The sequence below is a fragment of the Cricetulus griseus genome, chromosome 4, assembly GCF_003668045.3.
Source record: "Cricetulus griseus strain 17A/GY chromosome 4, alternate assembly CriGri-PICRH-1.0, whole genome shotgun sequence".
Lineage (NCBI taxonomy): Eukaryota > Metazoa > Chordata > Mammalia > Rodentia > Cricetidae > Cricetulus > Cricetulus griseus.
The window spans coordinates 41980076-41994359 of record NC_048597.1 but is presented as its reverse complement, the minus strand read 5'-3'; the positions used below and the strand labels follow the sequence as shown (position 1 = coordinate 41994359).

General features: G+C 37.1%; 1 protein-coding gene across 1 annotated transcript in view; it reads left to right on the top strand.

Moving 5' to 3' along the window:
* Window positions 1-14284, top strand: part of Myh15 (myosin heavy chain 15) — a 120954-nt gene that overhangs the window by 15049 nt on the left and 91621 nt on the right. Inside the window, exons 8-12 of the mRNA XM_027413358.2 lie at window positions 440-503; window positions 596-691; window positions 7157-7260; window positions 8711-8849; window positions 13088-13206. Coding sequence (XP_027269159.1) covers window positions 440-503; window positions 596-691; window positions 7157-7260; window positions 8711-8849; window positions 13088-13206 — 522 coding nt within the window. The remainder of the gene's footprint in view (window positions 1-439; window positions 504-595; window positions 692-7156; window positions 7261-8710; window positions 8850-13087; window positions 13207-14284) is intronic.

Sequence of the window (14284 nt, the reverse complement as noted above, 5' to 3'; positions counted from 1 at the left end):
CAGGAACTGGCAGATGTGGGACTGGATACAGTCAGGACTGCTGTATTCTTACTAATCAGTGTAGCTCTCTGAAGACCAGTGCTTCTCAACCTTCCTAATACTGTGACCCTTTAATACAGTTCCCAACCATAAAATTATTATTTTCACTGCTATATCATAACTGTCATGTTTCTACTGTAATGAATCAGAATGTAAATATCTGATATACAGGATATCTGATATGTGAACTCTGTAAAAGGGTTGTTCAACCCCCAAAGGGTTGTGACCCACAGACTGAGAACACCTGCTCTAGACATTATCTTATCCTCATCTCAACACCATCTTGAAGTTTATTTTTCAATCTTTGGAGTACATAGTCACTTTGAGGATGTTGTACACAATAAGCCGTTACACATGTTCAGCAAGTTTGGATGGGACACTGTGTTCTGTTTCTACGCAGGGAAAACTTATTAGGATGCATTTTGATGCAAGAGGCACACTGTCATCTGCAGATATCCAGATCTGTAAGTAGCCATTGCACTATCTGGTTGTTTTTCTTCTAAATTTTTTTAAAAATGTCGATGTATGAATCTTTATTTGTTTTCAACCCTCCTAGATTTTCTAGAAAAATCTCGGGTGGTTTATCAGCAGCCTGGAGAGAGGAACTACCATATCTTTTATCAGATTCTGTCTGGAAAACAAGAACTTCAGGGTAAGTGTTAGACTGGTGCCCACACTTATTCTAGAAAAAGACAAACAGATTCCAAGAGATGGAGAGTACTGTTTTAGTAAGTCTCTTAGTAGTTGTTGACCACAGTTGATTCATCCTACAGTAGTAAATTTGGGCACTTATATAACTAATGGGGTAGAATAAATGGCAACATTGTTTTTTGATTAGGTAGTGAATAAAATGCCTTGACAAGATTAAGTGTGTGTGTGTGTGTGTGTGTGTGTGTGTGTGTGTGTGTGTGTGTGTGTGTGCATGCATTGTGAGACAAAGGGAGGGAGAGGGAAGAGGGAGGAGGAAAGGGCCAGAGAGATAATTTTAGGTAAGAGGACAGAAAAGAACTGTTGTGACCAATGGGAATTTTATTAAGAAAATTACGAAGGTACATGACTTTGAATATGAAGAACAGATAGGAAAACCACATAGAGTCAAGAATCAAGGGTGTCTTCTAAAGCAAGAACCATATATACAAGGTCAAGAGAGGACAGATGAAGGGCAGGAGTAGAGTACAAGCTGACTGGATTAGATCTGCTTAGAGGAACATGGCAAAGTTATTGTGGTAGTTTCTACACATAAGGAGGTGAGTAAATGCAGGGTTGGTTTTGTTCTGTAGAGGGAAGATGGGATAATAGGGCATTAGTTTTGTTGAGGTCAGTGTATAGAATGATTTAGCCTAGTATGTTGCTATGGTATGTTTGTAGAAAGATTTAGCCTAGTATGGTGTTATGGAGGCACTAATATTAGAGAGGGGAGATTGCAACAGTACTGTACTGAAATAAGACAATTACCCAAGATAGTGTCTATGGGAAGTGGAGAATGAAGCCCTGTAAGAACAGATAGGTCTTAACTATAATAGACTGACTGTAGGAGTGAAGGAGGATGATTGAATGTCTTCAGTTCATATGATTGGATTTGGAGAATTGAGCAGAAATAGAAAAACAAATTATGGCTGGGAGGTGGTGGTGCACTCTGTTAATCCCAGCACTCAGGAGGTAGAGGCAGGTGGATGTCTGTGAGTTTGAGGCCAGCCTGGTCTACGGAGCGAGTACCAGGACAGCCAAGACTATTACACTAAGAAACCCTGTATCAAAAAAAGGAAAGAAAAACAAATTATGGACTAATGAATCAAGCTTCATATATTCAGTTCATTGATATTTATTGTATGATTGCTAGGCAACAGACAGTGCTATTTAAGTACAAGGGCTAAAGTGAGTATACAACTCTTTGACTTCTTTATCTTACATTCTAGATGATTAGATAGGCACAAATAAACATACAAAGAAATATACAGTTTAAGATTAGTGGCAAGTCTAAAAGCAAAATAAAGACTAGTGGAGGGTGAGAGAATAAGATTTGGTGGTCTGTAGGTGGTAGACTAGGATTTAGATGAAATAACTCTGCAATTCAGGTCTGGGAAAACACTTTCTTCAGCTATGTAAACTAGTGAGAGACTGAGTATCCAGAGCTTTCCAGGAACTACTGTCTCAGAGGAGAGAATAGTGAGTGCAAAGGCCCTGAAGGCTGGGAATATTTGATTATTACAATAGGAAATGGTAGGGTTGTTAGAAGAGTGGAAAGGCTGATGTAAGGGGAAGCTGGCAGTGCCCAGATCATGTGGCATTTATAGTTCACTTCTCAAAGAGTTTGAATGCCATTTTAAAGGCTATGGGAAGTCATTGTAAGGGAAGGATGATCAGCTGGTTTTGTTGCATTTGAGGAAACCACTGAGGACAGCCATGCACCCATAGGAATGGATATGGGTTGAGGTGACTGATCCAGGTCAGCAAATTTATGGGAACGGTTCCTCCATATATCATTTTAGGTCAAGAATGGCATAAATCTGGCAGTGGTTCAGCTACTTAGTCTTCAGCTTCTATATGCCTTCACAATGTGGGAAAAGTTGTGCAAACTAGACAATTACATTCGTTATGTGTTTACTGGTGATAGGCAAGCAGCACCTGTTTGCCACACCTAAACCTAAAACAAAATCGTGTGTGTGTGTGTGTGTGTGTGTGTGTGTGTGTGTGTGTGTGTGTGTGTGTGTGTGTGTATTTGTGTGTTGATGAGGATCAGATGTGGATCCCATACATGCTAGGCAAGAGCTCTACCACTGACTTCCATCTCTAGCTGTAAGGGACATGAAATTCTGTCCTGTGGCAGGCACCTGACACATAATGTAGGAAGCAGCTATGGCCTCAGATGTGTTAGGGCCAGCCATGATTATTATATGCAGAACCACTGGACGTCTTTGGACAGCTCTGGAAAACTCATGCTGATCCTTAATTCAATTATCTTAATTATCAATTAGCTGAGTTTTGGGGGCCACTCAGATAGACTACTGTACAATGGTTGATTGACCTCTAGTAATCCAAGTTGGGTATGGTTGATCTTAGTTTTGCTCCCACTATCATTAGGGAACAGTTTTGAAAATATTTGAGTATTGTTTCATACCATGCTTACAAAAGCAGAAGTTTAGGGCATCCTGAGTATTGACATAAGAAGGAACATCCCAATAACTCTCCTAAATTCTGAATATTTGCTTGCATTGCCAAAAATTAAGCACGAAAACTCACAACAGAAGCTGAAGGAGCCTGGAAGTGAGGTGTATATTAGTCCTGGGTGAGCCTCATCTAACTCTTACATAATCATTGAGGCCCTTCCCCCCGATTCCAGTTCAAGTGTATTGTATCTTCAGCAGTAGGGTCTTATTATCAAGTTCCAGTGAGTCACCAAGAGGAATGACAAGAGCCTGTATCACTTTGGGGGACCCCGAGGCTTCCTCACCAACTCCTAAGGAGGTATCCCACCCCTTGCCTTCAGTTTCTGCTTCTAAGGTAATGCGGATATCTATCTCTCCTTAAACACATTTTAAAAATTATGAACTGTGCTTTTTAAATTTGGTTATGAGATAGTAGGTTTCCATGTTTTTCTCATAGCTCCCTCATTTAAGTTAACCATTTCCTACTCTCTTCTCTCCCCCAGACATTTCATGGCCTTTCTGTGTTCCACCACCTGTATAGTCCCTTTCTATTTTTATCTTACCTATACTCTATCACCACCTCTCTTAAGCTACCCACCTCTTTCTATTTTCCTGACTTCTTTCTATACTACAATTTGAACAAAGTTAGCCATCTAAAGCTAGGATCCCCATATGTGAGAGAACATGCAGCATTTGTTTTTCTGTGCATGGATTACCTCACTCTATATACCTTTCCAGTTCTACCCATTTGCTTGCAGGTTTCATTTGTAATGGAGCTGAACAAAAAAACCCGTTGTGTAAGTATATCACATTTTCATTACCCATCCATCAGTTAATAGACATCTAGGCTGATTCTATTTCTTAGCTACTCCTAATAGAGAAACAGTGAACACAGATGAGCAAGTATCTCTGCAGTAGGCTATACATTCCTTTGGTATGTGCCCAGGTGTGATCGATCTGTGAATCTGTCTTCATCTTTCTAAAAATTTGCATGCTGATTTCCATAGTGTGTACCAGTTTACATTCCCACCAGCAGTGCATGAGGGTTCCCTTATCCCCACATCCTCACCAGTGTATGCTGCCATTTCTCTCCTTTGTTATGTAGTCAGCCACCCTGACTATGGTAAGATCAGTTCTCAAAGGGGTTTTAATTTGCACTTCATAGATGCCTGAGGATGTTGAGCACCCTTTAAAATGCTCTTAGGTTTCTGAATTTCTTTGGTATCTTTTGTGATGGATCCTTACCAATCTCTAATTCTATTTATTTGTGTCTTCTCTTTCCATTTCTTAGTTAATGCAGCTAAGAATTTGTCAATCTTGTTTATCTTTTAAAAAAATCAACTCTTCATTTCATTGACTTTTTTAATATTGTTTTTTATTTGTTTGTTTCAATTTTATTAATTTCTGCCCTGGTTTTGATTATTTCTCCCCATGTACTATTTTTGAGTTTTGATGTTTATTGCTTTACCAAACTCTTGATGTACAGCTTTAAGTTATTTATTTGTGATTTTATAGTTTTTATTATTTGTTTGTATGCACTTAAAGCTATACATTTCCTGGATAAGCCTGGCTTTTTGTAGTAGAGGGATTTTGATATATATTGTGCTTTCATTTTCATTTAATTCCAAGATTTTTAAAGTTTCCTTCTTGACCTTTTGAATGACCCATTTAACATTCAGTAGTATTTTCTTTAATCTCCATGAGTTTGTGCATTTCCTAGAATTTCTTTTGGTATTGATTGCAGTAAGTAAGAATATATAGATTTTATTTAAATTTTCCTAAATTTGTTAAAATGTTATTTGTGTTCCATTTTGTTTCCATTTTAGAGAAACTCTGATGGACTGCTGAGAAAAAAAAAAAACGTATATTTTGTAGTGATAGGGAAGGATATTCTGTAAATATCTGTTACTTTTATTTGCTCCATGTCATTTCACTTTCCATTGGTGAAAGTTTGGCACTAAACTTACTATTACTGTGTTAGGGTTAATTTGTCACTTAATGCCTACTAGTATGGGTTCTATTTCTTTATTTCCTTTTTATTAAATTGATCTCACTTAAGTTTGTTGTGCATAGGCTTAGAATTATGATGTCTTCCTTTGATCAGAAGTAAGTGACATTCATTATCTTTTTTTATTTGATTTGGTTGAAGTCTATTTTATAAGATATTAGAATAGTGACATCTGTTGGTTTCTTGATCTTATTTGCTTAGAATTTCCATCCTTTCATTCTGAAGCAGTCTTTACCTTTGAAGATGAGGTTTGTTTCCTGGAGATAACAAAGAGATCCATCCTGTTTTGTTTTTTTCTTCTCCAATCTGATTGTTATCTTTTGTCTTTTTATTGTGTAATTGAGACCACTAATAGTCAGAGTTAATATTGAAATGTGTGCTTTAATTGCTATCATTTTGTTGATTTTGTAGTGTTTGTTACCTTTGTCATGCTTAGTCAAACTAAGTCATACTTTGCAAAAATGCTATCCTGGCATCAGAGCCTCTTGTGTGTGCTTATCATTTTCTTCAGTCTGAAATATTCTTCTTCTATTCTCTGTGGAGCTGATTTTGTGGTCAGAAACTTTTTTACCCTATTTTTTTTTTCATGGAAAATTTTCTTTCTTCTTTAATTATGATGGGTAGTTTGGGTGGTTGTAGTAGTAATCTTGTAAAAGGCCAGGCTTATCACAAAAGTGGCTTTAAAGGAGAATCATGGACCTACAGTTAACTGAATGTTTGAAATACACAGTTGCTATATATATATATATATAATATATATATATATATATATATATAGTGTGTGTGTGTGTGTGTGTGTGTGTGTGTGTGTGTGTGTGTGTGTGTGTACCTATATATGTTTGTATGTATATTTAAGGAGTCATTACCACAAGCACCACATACATCCTTTGAAAACTATCCCCCAGGCTCTTTTATAATTTCTCTTTCCTTTCCACTTCCATTGTTGGAACCCTTCTACCACTATCCATATGTAAACATGATAACTAGGTTGCATTTTCTATAATTGTATAATACATAATCATCATACACTACATGTACTTTTGGTTTGGCTGAATTCAGCCAGCTTGGTTATTTTGACATTCTTTAGTGCTTCAATTTAGTTCTTTATTTGATGAATAATAACTTATTCTATGGATAAGCAGCAGTTTTATTAACACAGCCAGCATACTTGCAAATAGAGTTACTGTGAGCATTCCTGTAAGCCAATTTCTTTGTCTCTGAGATTTGTATTTCCATAAAGCAGATCTTCACTTCAATGGGTAATAAACACAGAAAGATAAGACCAGATTTAAAAAATAAAAGTAAAAAAATTCACTGAGATCAAGTGTGAGGCAGCATTCTGCCAAGTTAGTTGATCTGTTGACACTGTTTTAGCTTTGTCCTGCATTATGTTTACTGATAAAATAAAAAATGTCAAGACTCATAAACCCTACAGCAGTACAGTGGTTACACTGTGTCTGATTAATGGATTCCCTTGAATGAAGGACTTAGCCTCGAGTGAGTGAGGATGTGAAGTGACAGGACCACATTGCTAATGTTGTCTGGGTGCTGACCCCAGAGAATTGACTGTTTCCTAGCCATGAAACTCGGGTATGTTATCATTTTACAGAGCATTTTTACCCTCTGGCCCTCTGTCATGAATCCAGGCCAAGTGCCTGTTATCAAAGTTTTGCCAACACACATTATCTACAATCCCCTGCCAACTACCACCACTTTGTGCTACTGCAATTGAATCCGCATTTGGATTTGGCCAACCTGGTGTTCTCTTGGGAGGCCTTGACATATGACAGACAAGTTAACAGGAAAATATTGATTACAGAGGTTTGAGTCTAGAATATAGTGTTGGTTATGGTGTGTTTGCAACTATCCCATAAACTGCAAGAGTAACCTGAATTTTGGCTCATTGCTTCCTCAGGTGTGGTGCATTTCTCTAAGCTATTTAACCAAAAGTTTTCCATTACAGATATGCTCCTGGTGTCCACAAATCCCTCCGACTTCCACATTTGCTCCTGTGGAGTGGTTGCTGTGGAGAGCGTGGATGATGCCAAAGAATTTCTGGCCACAGAAGTAAGGCTTGGTAGTTGTAGAAGTTAAGTTTTGTGAAGGCAATGAACCATGAAAACTAACATCATAACAGCTCATTTTGAGGTCTGGAGACCTGGCCTTGCTCCCCTTGATGGGGAAGGCTGCTTCTTCCCAAAATTTAATAGCAGTAGGAGCACATATTTTCAATAGAGGGATATTATAGCTATAGAAAAGTAGACATAATTTTCAACTTAATAGCAATCTCTTTTAGTTGGTGTATATCTATAAAGTATTTATTCTGCTTTCTATCTATATGGAATTGTTTTGGTATTGTTGTTTATTTATAATTATACTGCAAGAACATGTGTTCCACAGAGTTTGATTTTTCTTTTTTCTTTTTGGTTTTTCGAGACAGTGCTTCTCTGTGTAGCTTTGTAGACCAGGCTGGCCTTGAACTCACAGAGATCCACTTGCCTCTGCCTCCTGAGTGATTGGATTAAAGGCATGTGCTACCACTGCCAGTTTGAGTTTTCAATTTTATCTTATTAGTATTTTAGGTGAATACTCAAAAATTTTTTTGTCAGGCATTTGTCCTATTGCTTATCAAACCATTCTGTTGTTAAATCCCAAGATTTTTGTCTCTTTTTACCCTGTGAATATTTTAGAAGGTTAATACTGTTTTTTGTATGTTATATTCACTCAATCTTACATTCCTATAAGTGAGTTATTGAAAAAGAATATAAACTGCTCAACCCTTGTCTTTCTACACATTCTAAATTAGTTATAATGACTACATTCTTCTGGGACCCCCATACAGTGTTTTCCTAGGATGCAGTGATGTGGTGACATTGTTACAGTGTTAGAAAACACCTAGAGACTACTTGAACTCCATCCAGTTGTAATTAGCTGAATTTTATTTGAGCTGCAGCTGTCCTCAGTTCCCATGGTTGTATTTGGGACTGAGGGCCAGCTTGAAGGGGAGGAAGACTTTTAAAGGCAAAAGTCATTTCTTAAGAATTTACAGATATGTAAGGAACTGCCTCACTCCCCCACAAGTGTACACAGAGATAATCAAGTTTACATAAGCCAGAGAAAGTGCTTAATCATTTCACAACAGTCATACAATTCTGGGGAGGGGCAAGGAGTCAGGGTTGCCAAATTAATCATGTTAGGGTTAGTGGACTTGTTACTGGTGAAAAGAGAGGAACAGGTGCTAAAGGAAACTTCTGAAGCCACTAGGCACTAGACAACTCAAGTCACCACCCTAATTCCCTTCTAACGGACTGAGCAGACTGCTGGTGGCCAAGTGTCCACAAGGCCTATTAGTATTTCTTTGAATCCAGCAGTCGCTCTAGGCCCACACTGCTCTGTCTCTTATTTATGCAACCCACAGCCTGTTGTGATTTGTGACATAGAGCAGGGTGAGTGCTGAGCCTACTGCAGCCACCAGGAAAAAGAAGACATAGCTAGCCACATGTTTCTCTTCTTACAGAAAGCCATCGACATCTTAGGGTTTCTTCCTGATGAGAAGTTTGGATGTTATAAGATCATTGGAGCCATCATGCACATTGGGAACCTGAAATTTAGACAGAACCCCAGAGAAGAGCAACTGGAGGCTGATGGTACAGAAAGTAAGACTAACTTTACAACGACACAGCTTTTATAATTATTTCCCTTTAAATCACTGTTTCCAAGCCCACCTTCTTTTCTTTGCATACACTTGATGTCTCATGGGATTTTGTTTCTTTGTTTGTTTTTTAGGGAATATTGAAAATAGTCAGCACCATTTTCCTTAATTACTATTATGTATTTGATTTTTCATGTTGTGCTGCTGGGAATTGAATTTAGGGCTTCATCCCTGTTAGACAAGCCCTGTATACCCTGCCTTTTATTATTATTGCTGGAAAGTGTTATCTCAGTCATCATCCTAGGATCCTAGAGAACCTTCCTCTCACAGGGTAAGAAGAATTTCTAGGTTAATTTCTGCTAGTGTAAGTGGAGTTTTGGGGCTTTTATGAAATATACTTTTAGCTCATGGACTAAAGAAAACAAATGGAGCAAATTTTCATAAAAATGTATTAAGTGGTGTAAGTGGGGAGGGTCTAAACAAAGACCCTTGAAGTTCCAAAGGCAAACTGACTCCATCCTGCCAAAACTATCAGGCTTCAAGTTATGTTTTTTTTTGTTTGTTTGTTTTTCATGAACATCCAAGTCACAATTCCAGCATGAATGGGAAGGGGGCTATGGAGTCCTGCACTTTTAGTAAGGGCCATTGGCAGTTGATGGTTGCAGAGGGACTTACTTTTCTTTGTGGATGTGTCTCCGAGTCAGTAGTAAGTGGACTTAGGGTATTTTAATAGTAATAAAAATAAAAAAAGAAGGAGATGGATTGTTGAGTCTCAATGGACTTGGATGTATATATGTATGAAAATTCCAAAGAATAAATAAAAATTCTGTGGAAACTATGTTTTAAATTGATTATAAAAACATCTCAGACATTATTACAATCCATAATCTCTCTATTAAAGGGGAAAATCACAATTAAAATAAAAATGTAGCCACTCGGGAGGCAGAGGCAGGCTGATCTCTATGAGTTCAAGGCCAGACTGGTCGACAGGGTGAGTTCCAGGACAGGATCCAAAGCCACAGAGAAATCTGTCGTAAAAAAAAAAAAAAACCCAAAATATAGCATAGCTATTGCAATGATTACATATAATTTAAACATTCCATGTAAAAGAGAAACTATATCCATTTAATTCTTTCAATGGAGAGTAGTTTTAGTTTTATCTTTTTTTAAAAAAAGATTTTATTTATTTATTATGTATGCAACATTCTGCTTCCATGTATATCTGCACACCAGAAGAGGGCACCAGAGCTCATAACAGATCGTTGTGAGCCACCATGTGGTTGCTGGGAATTGAACTCAGGGCCTCTGGAAGAGCAGCCAGTGCTCTTAACCTCTCTATCCCCTAGTTTTATCTTTTAATTGTGATACTATTTATATAACAAAATTGAGCACTTTAGCTATGAGTATACTTGTCTCTGAAATGACATACATTCACATTGTTATTATTGTCTGGCTCCAGAACTTTTTCATTATTGAAAACTGAATCATGTTAAGCTTTTTCTTCCTTTATCCTCAGCATCTGAAACCATAGTTGTATTTCCTGGTTCCATGAGTTTGACTCGTCTAAGTACTTCATGTAAATGGAACCACTCAATATTTATATTTTTCGTATATATTTTATTTCACTAAGCACCACCTCATCAAGGTTGACCTGTATTATAGTATGTATCAGAATTTCATTCCTTTTAAAAGTCAATTAATATTTAGTTGTATGTGTTTATATTGTCTTGTTTATCCCTTCATCAGTTGATGTACATCCAGGTTGCTTCCACTATTTAGCTGTTCTGGATGAATGCTAGTGTAAGAGTATCAATTTCTTTTTTAAAATTTAAATTAGAAACCAGCTTGTTTTACATGTAAATCCCAGTTCCCTCTCCCTTCTCTCCTCCCCTGCCCCCACCAACCTCTTATTCCATTCCCTTTCTGTTCTACAGGGAGGGTGAGGCTCTCCATGGGGGATCTTCAAAGTCTGTCATATCATTTGGAGCAGGACTGAGGCCTTCCCATGTTCATCTAGGCTGAGAGAGGATCCCTCAGTGTGTAATGGGCTCCCAAAGTCCTTTCGTATACTAGGACTAAATAGTGATCCACTGCCAGAGGCCCCATAGATTGGCAAAGAGTATCAATTTCACTCCCTGCATTTAGTGTGCATCTATCCATAAGTGGAATTATTGGATTAAATGGCAATTCTATGCTGTAATTTTAAGGAACAGTCCAATGGTTTCCACAGTGGCTGTACCATTTTACAGTGTCACACACAATACACAAAAGTTCCGATTCAAATCTGTGCCAGCACTTGTTTTGCTTTTGTTTTATAGTGACTATTCTTCCTTCCTGATTTATGATGTCGAGCATCATTTTGTATGTGTATCTTTTTCCCAGAAATGTCTGTTTAGGATCTCTCTCATTCTGTGACTGGGTTGGGTGTCCTTTTATTGTTTAACCCAGTACCAAGGCTATTTTTATTATCGAGGATACATATGAACAAGATATCATCCAGATGATAGATGATAGGTCAAGCAAGGAGATGTAGGTCAAGCAAATATGTATCAACTGGTAATTCAGTGAAAATAAGACATAATGAAAGAATAAGGTGCATGAAAATATGAATGGGTTTGGTATAAATATACTGATCAGGTGGGCCCTTTTGAACACAGGTATAGATGAAACAGGGAAAATGATATGAAGATCTGTAATCGTCATATATTGAGCACATGTACTTTTATGTCAACTTCTGTTCTGTTGCTTTTTCCATGTTTTGAGACAAAATGATTGTTATTGTTATGGTTGTTCTGTTATTAGTTTCTGAGGTTGGGCTTTTACCACAAAACTCTGGTTAAACTTTAACTCATGGCTCAAGTGTCCTTTTGTTTGAGCCTTCCAAGAAATTGGAACTGTGTGCCATAGAGCCTAGTAAGGGAAAGGCTGCTTTTGTCTCTTATTTTAAGCATCTTTATTTATCAGCAAAGATTAAATGATAAGATTCTAGGTTTTATTATGACATTTTCATGTTTCTGAAGAGTTTTTTTAAATTATAGAAGCCAGGATTTACTAATAAATCAGAAAATGGTGATATTGGAAATAAATAATCCCATCCACTGTTTCTGGTAATACATTTTTAAATTCTTGCCAAGTGTCTTCATCCTCCCTACCTGTTCCTGCTTTAGGACTGCAAAAATACTTCATATGTGAAGATAAGCTTTGTTGATGTTTTCTTCAGTGTTAAGAACTATCCCTAAACCTAGTTTTATTCACAGAAGGTTAATATGCCACCTTACCTTAAAAGTTAAAAACAAAATAACATACATTATGCTAGTGTTACTTCTTACCCATTTCAGGGAGCACTGAGTATCCAAAGAGGCACCTTGGATTTATCCCCAAAACTTACACTATACGTCACATGTATACTCTACTCTTTGAGTGGGGAGGAAGAGTACACAGCACAAAAAGAAAATTACAGCAGTAACACACACTGAACTAGAGATGATTCCACTTATATTAAAATTTCAAACCAAAATTAGAAGTATGTGTCTATGAATAAGTGTCCATCTGATCTTTATAAAATTCTGTAAATATAGTATTATTTGTAAAAAAACAATTTCATCATTTTCCATGGTAGGCTCATGAAGGTCTTACAACTCCCAATCTTCTTCTTCAAGTCCTTGTGAATGAAGCCCTGTCACAGACTACATATATCTTTGTTTCTTTTTCACTTCCTTTCCAGTATATAAGCATATCCTATCTTGTTTTTTTATCAGTTGATGGGCATTTTTTTTTTTTACATTTTGACTACTCTAATAATATTACTAGAAATTCTGTGTACATTTTTGTATAAATGTCTTTATTTCTCCTAGATTCATATGCAAGAATGAAATTACTGGGTCCTACAGTGACTCTGTGTTTAACTTCTAAGAAATTGTCAACATTGTTTTCTGTAATGGCCATGCCACATGTGAATGTCCACATCTGCACAAATGCCTGTTACTACCTTCTAGTGAGAGCCATTCGAAGCACCATTAGGCGGTGCTTCAATGTGGTTTGATTTGTATCTGCAACAAGTAGATTCATCCAACCATTTATTTCAAAGCTTCAATCTAATATATTTACCTTGATCTAAACACACAGCCCTTCTGTCCTCTAGGCAGTACTTGGCTGCAATGAAATGGTTTCCACAGTGTTTTCCATCCTCTTTTACTCTTTTCCTCCTCCATTCTTGACATTCTTCCTTTCTTATGTGATCAGATGCTGACAAAGCTGCTTCCCTCATGGGCATTAATTCTTCTGAGTTGGTAAAGGGCCTGATCTATCCTCGAATCAAAGTTGGTAATGAGTATGTTACCAGAAGTCAAAATATACAACAGGTAAGGTAACATTTGAGGGCATTGTAATTGGGTGATCATGTAATTATTTTATTCATGTCATACTTACATATTTTCAACACCTGACAATGTTAATAATTTTCTGTGAAAACAATAAGAAGAGCTACTGTGGTGAGTATTTAAATGTTCTTATGAAAGATATTACAGTCGTGAGGGAATATGCTGAATATTTTGACAATGTTCCCTTAGGTAAAATTTCACTTGTGATCTACATCTTGGCTGTCCAGCTAAGAAACTTTCAGAATTGTAGAGGATTGAAGTGTATTACCTTGGAGAACTGACATCCCTTTATATACTAGCTTCCTTAGTGTAATCAGCGTGTGGTTACATTAGTGGGGAACAGGTTTCAGTATGTATGCTGAAGACAGGATTCAAAGGAACAAGAAATTGAGAGCAGACATAAAATACAGAAGGCTATGCTGATTTAGTTTGATATAAATGGAAAATGTTTGGGATGGCTGACCTTCAGACTTTTCCTTATGGGCTGCTTGGTACTAAGATAATTTAGGTATACCAGTACATTTCAGAATAATTTATATCTGTTATGTATATTAGTCAGTGTGATACAGGCCACATTGCAGTAACACATATACACCAAAATCTCAGTGGTAACAAAACATTTGTTCTCTTAAACAAAATCCAGTACTTATTGTACTGTATTCTTGCATTGTCTGCTTATGCTATCTGGGGTACACAGCATGTGACTCTGTGGACAGGGAGATAAAATCATTTGTAAAGGGAAATTCCCCTTCTCCACTTGGGACAGTGGTACTAGAACTTTCGTTTATATCTATTGATGAGAACTTGTCATATTTTCTCTTTATGATGGGAAAAGTGATGGACATAGTTTTTCTAGAAAGAAAAAATGGTATAGTGAAGTTATAACCTTGTCTCTCTCATCCATAACACACACACACACACACACACACACACACACACACACACACACATCCCTAAGACTAGATATTGGTTACACATGAGAGGAATTCAGGTGGCAGGGGCTGGAGAATCAGGATCCAAGGTCATCTTTGGATGAATTTGAGGTTAGCCTGGGCTATAT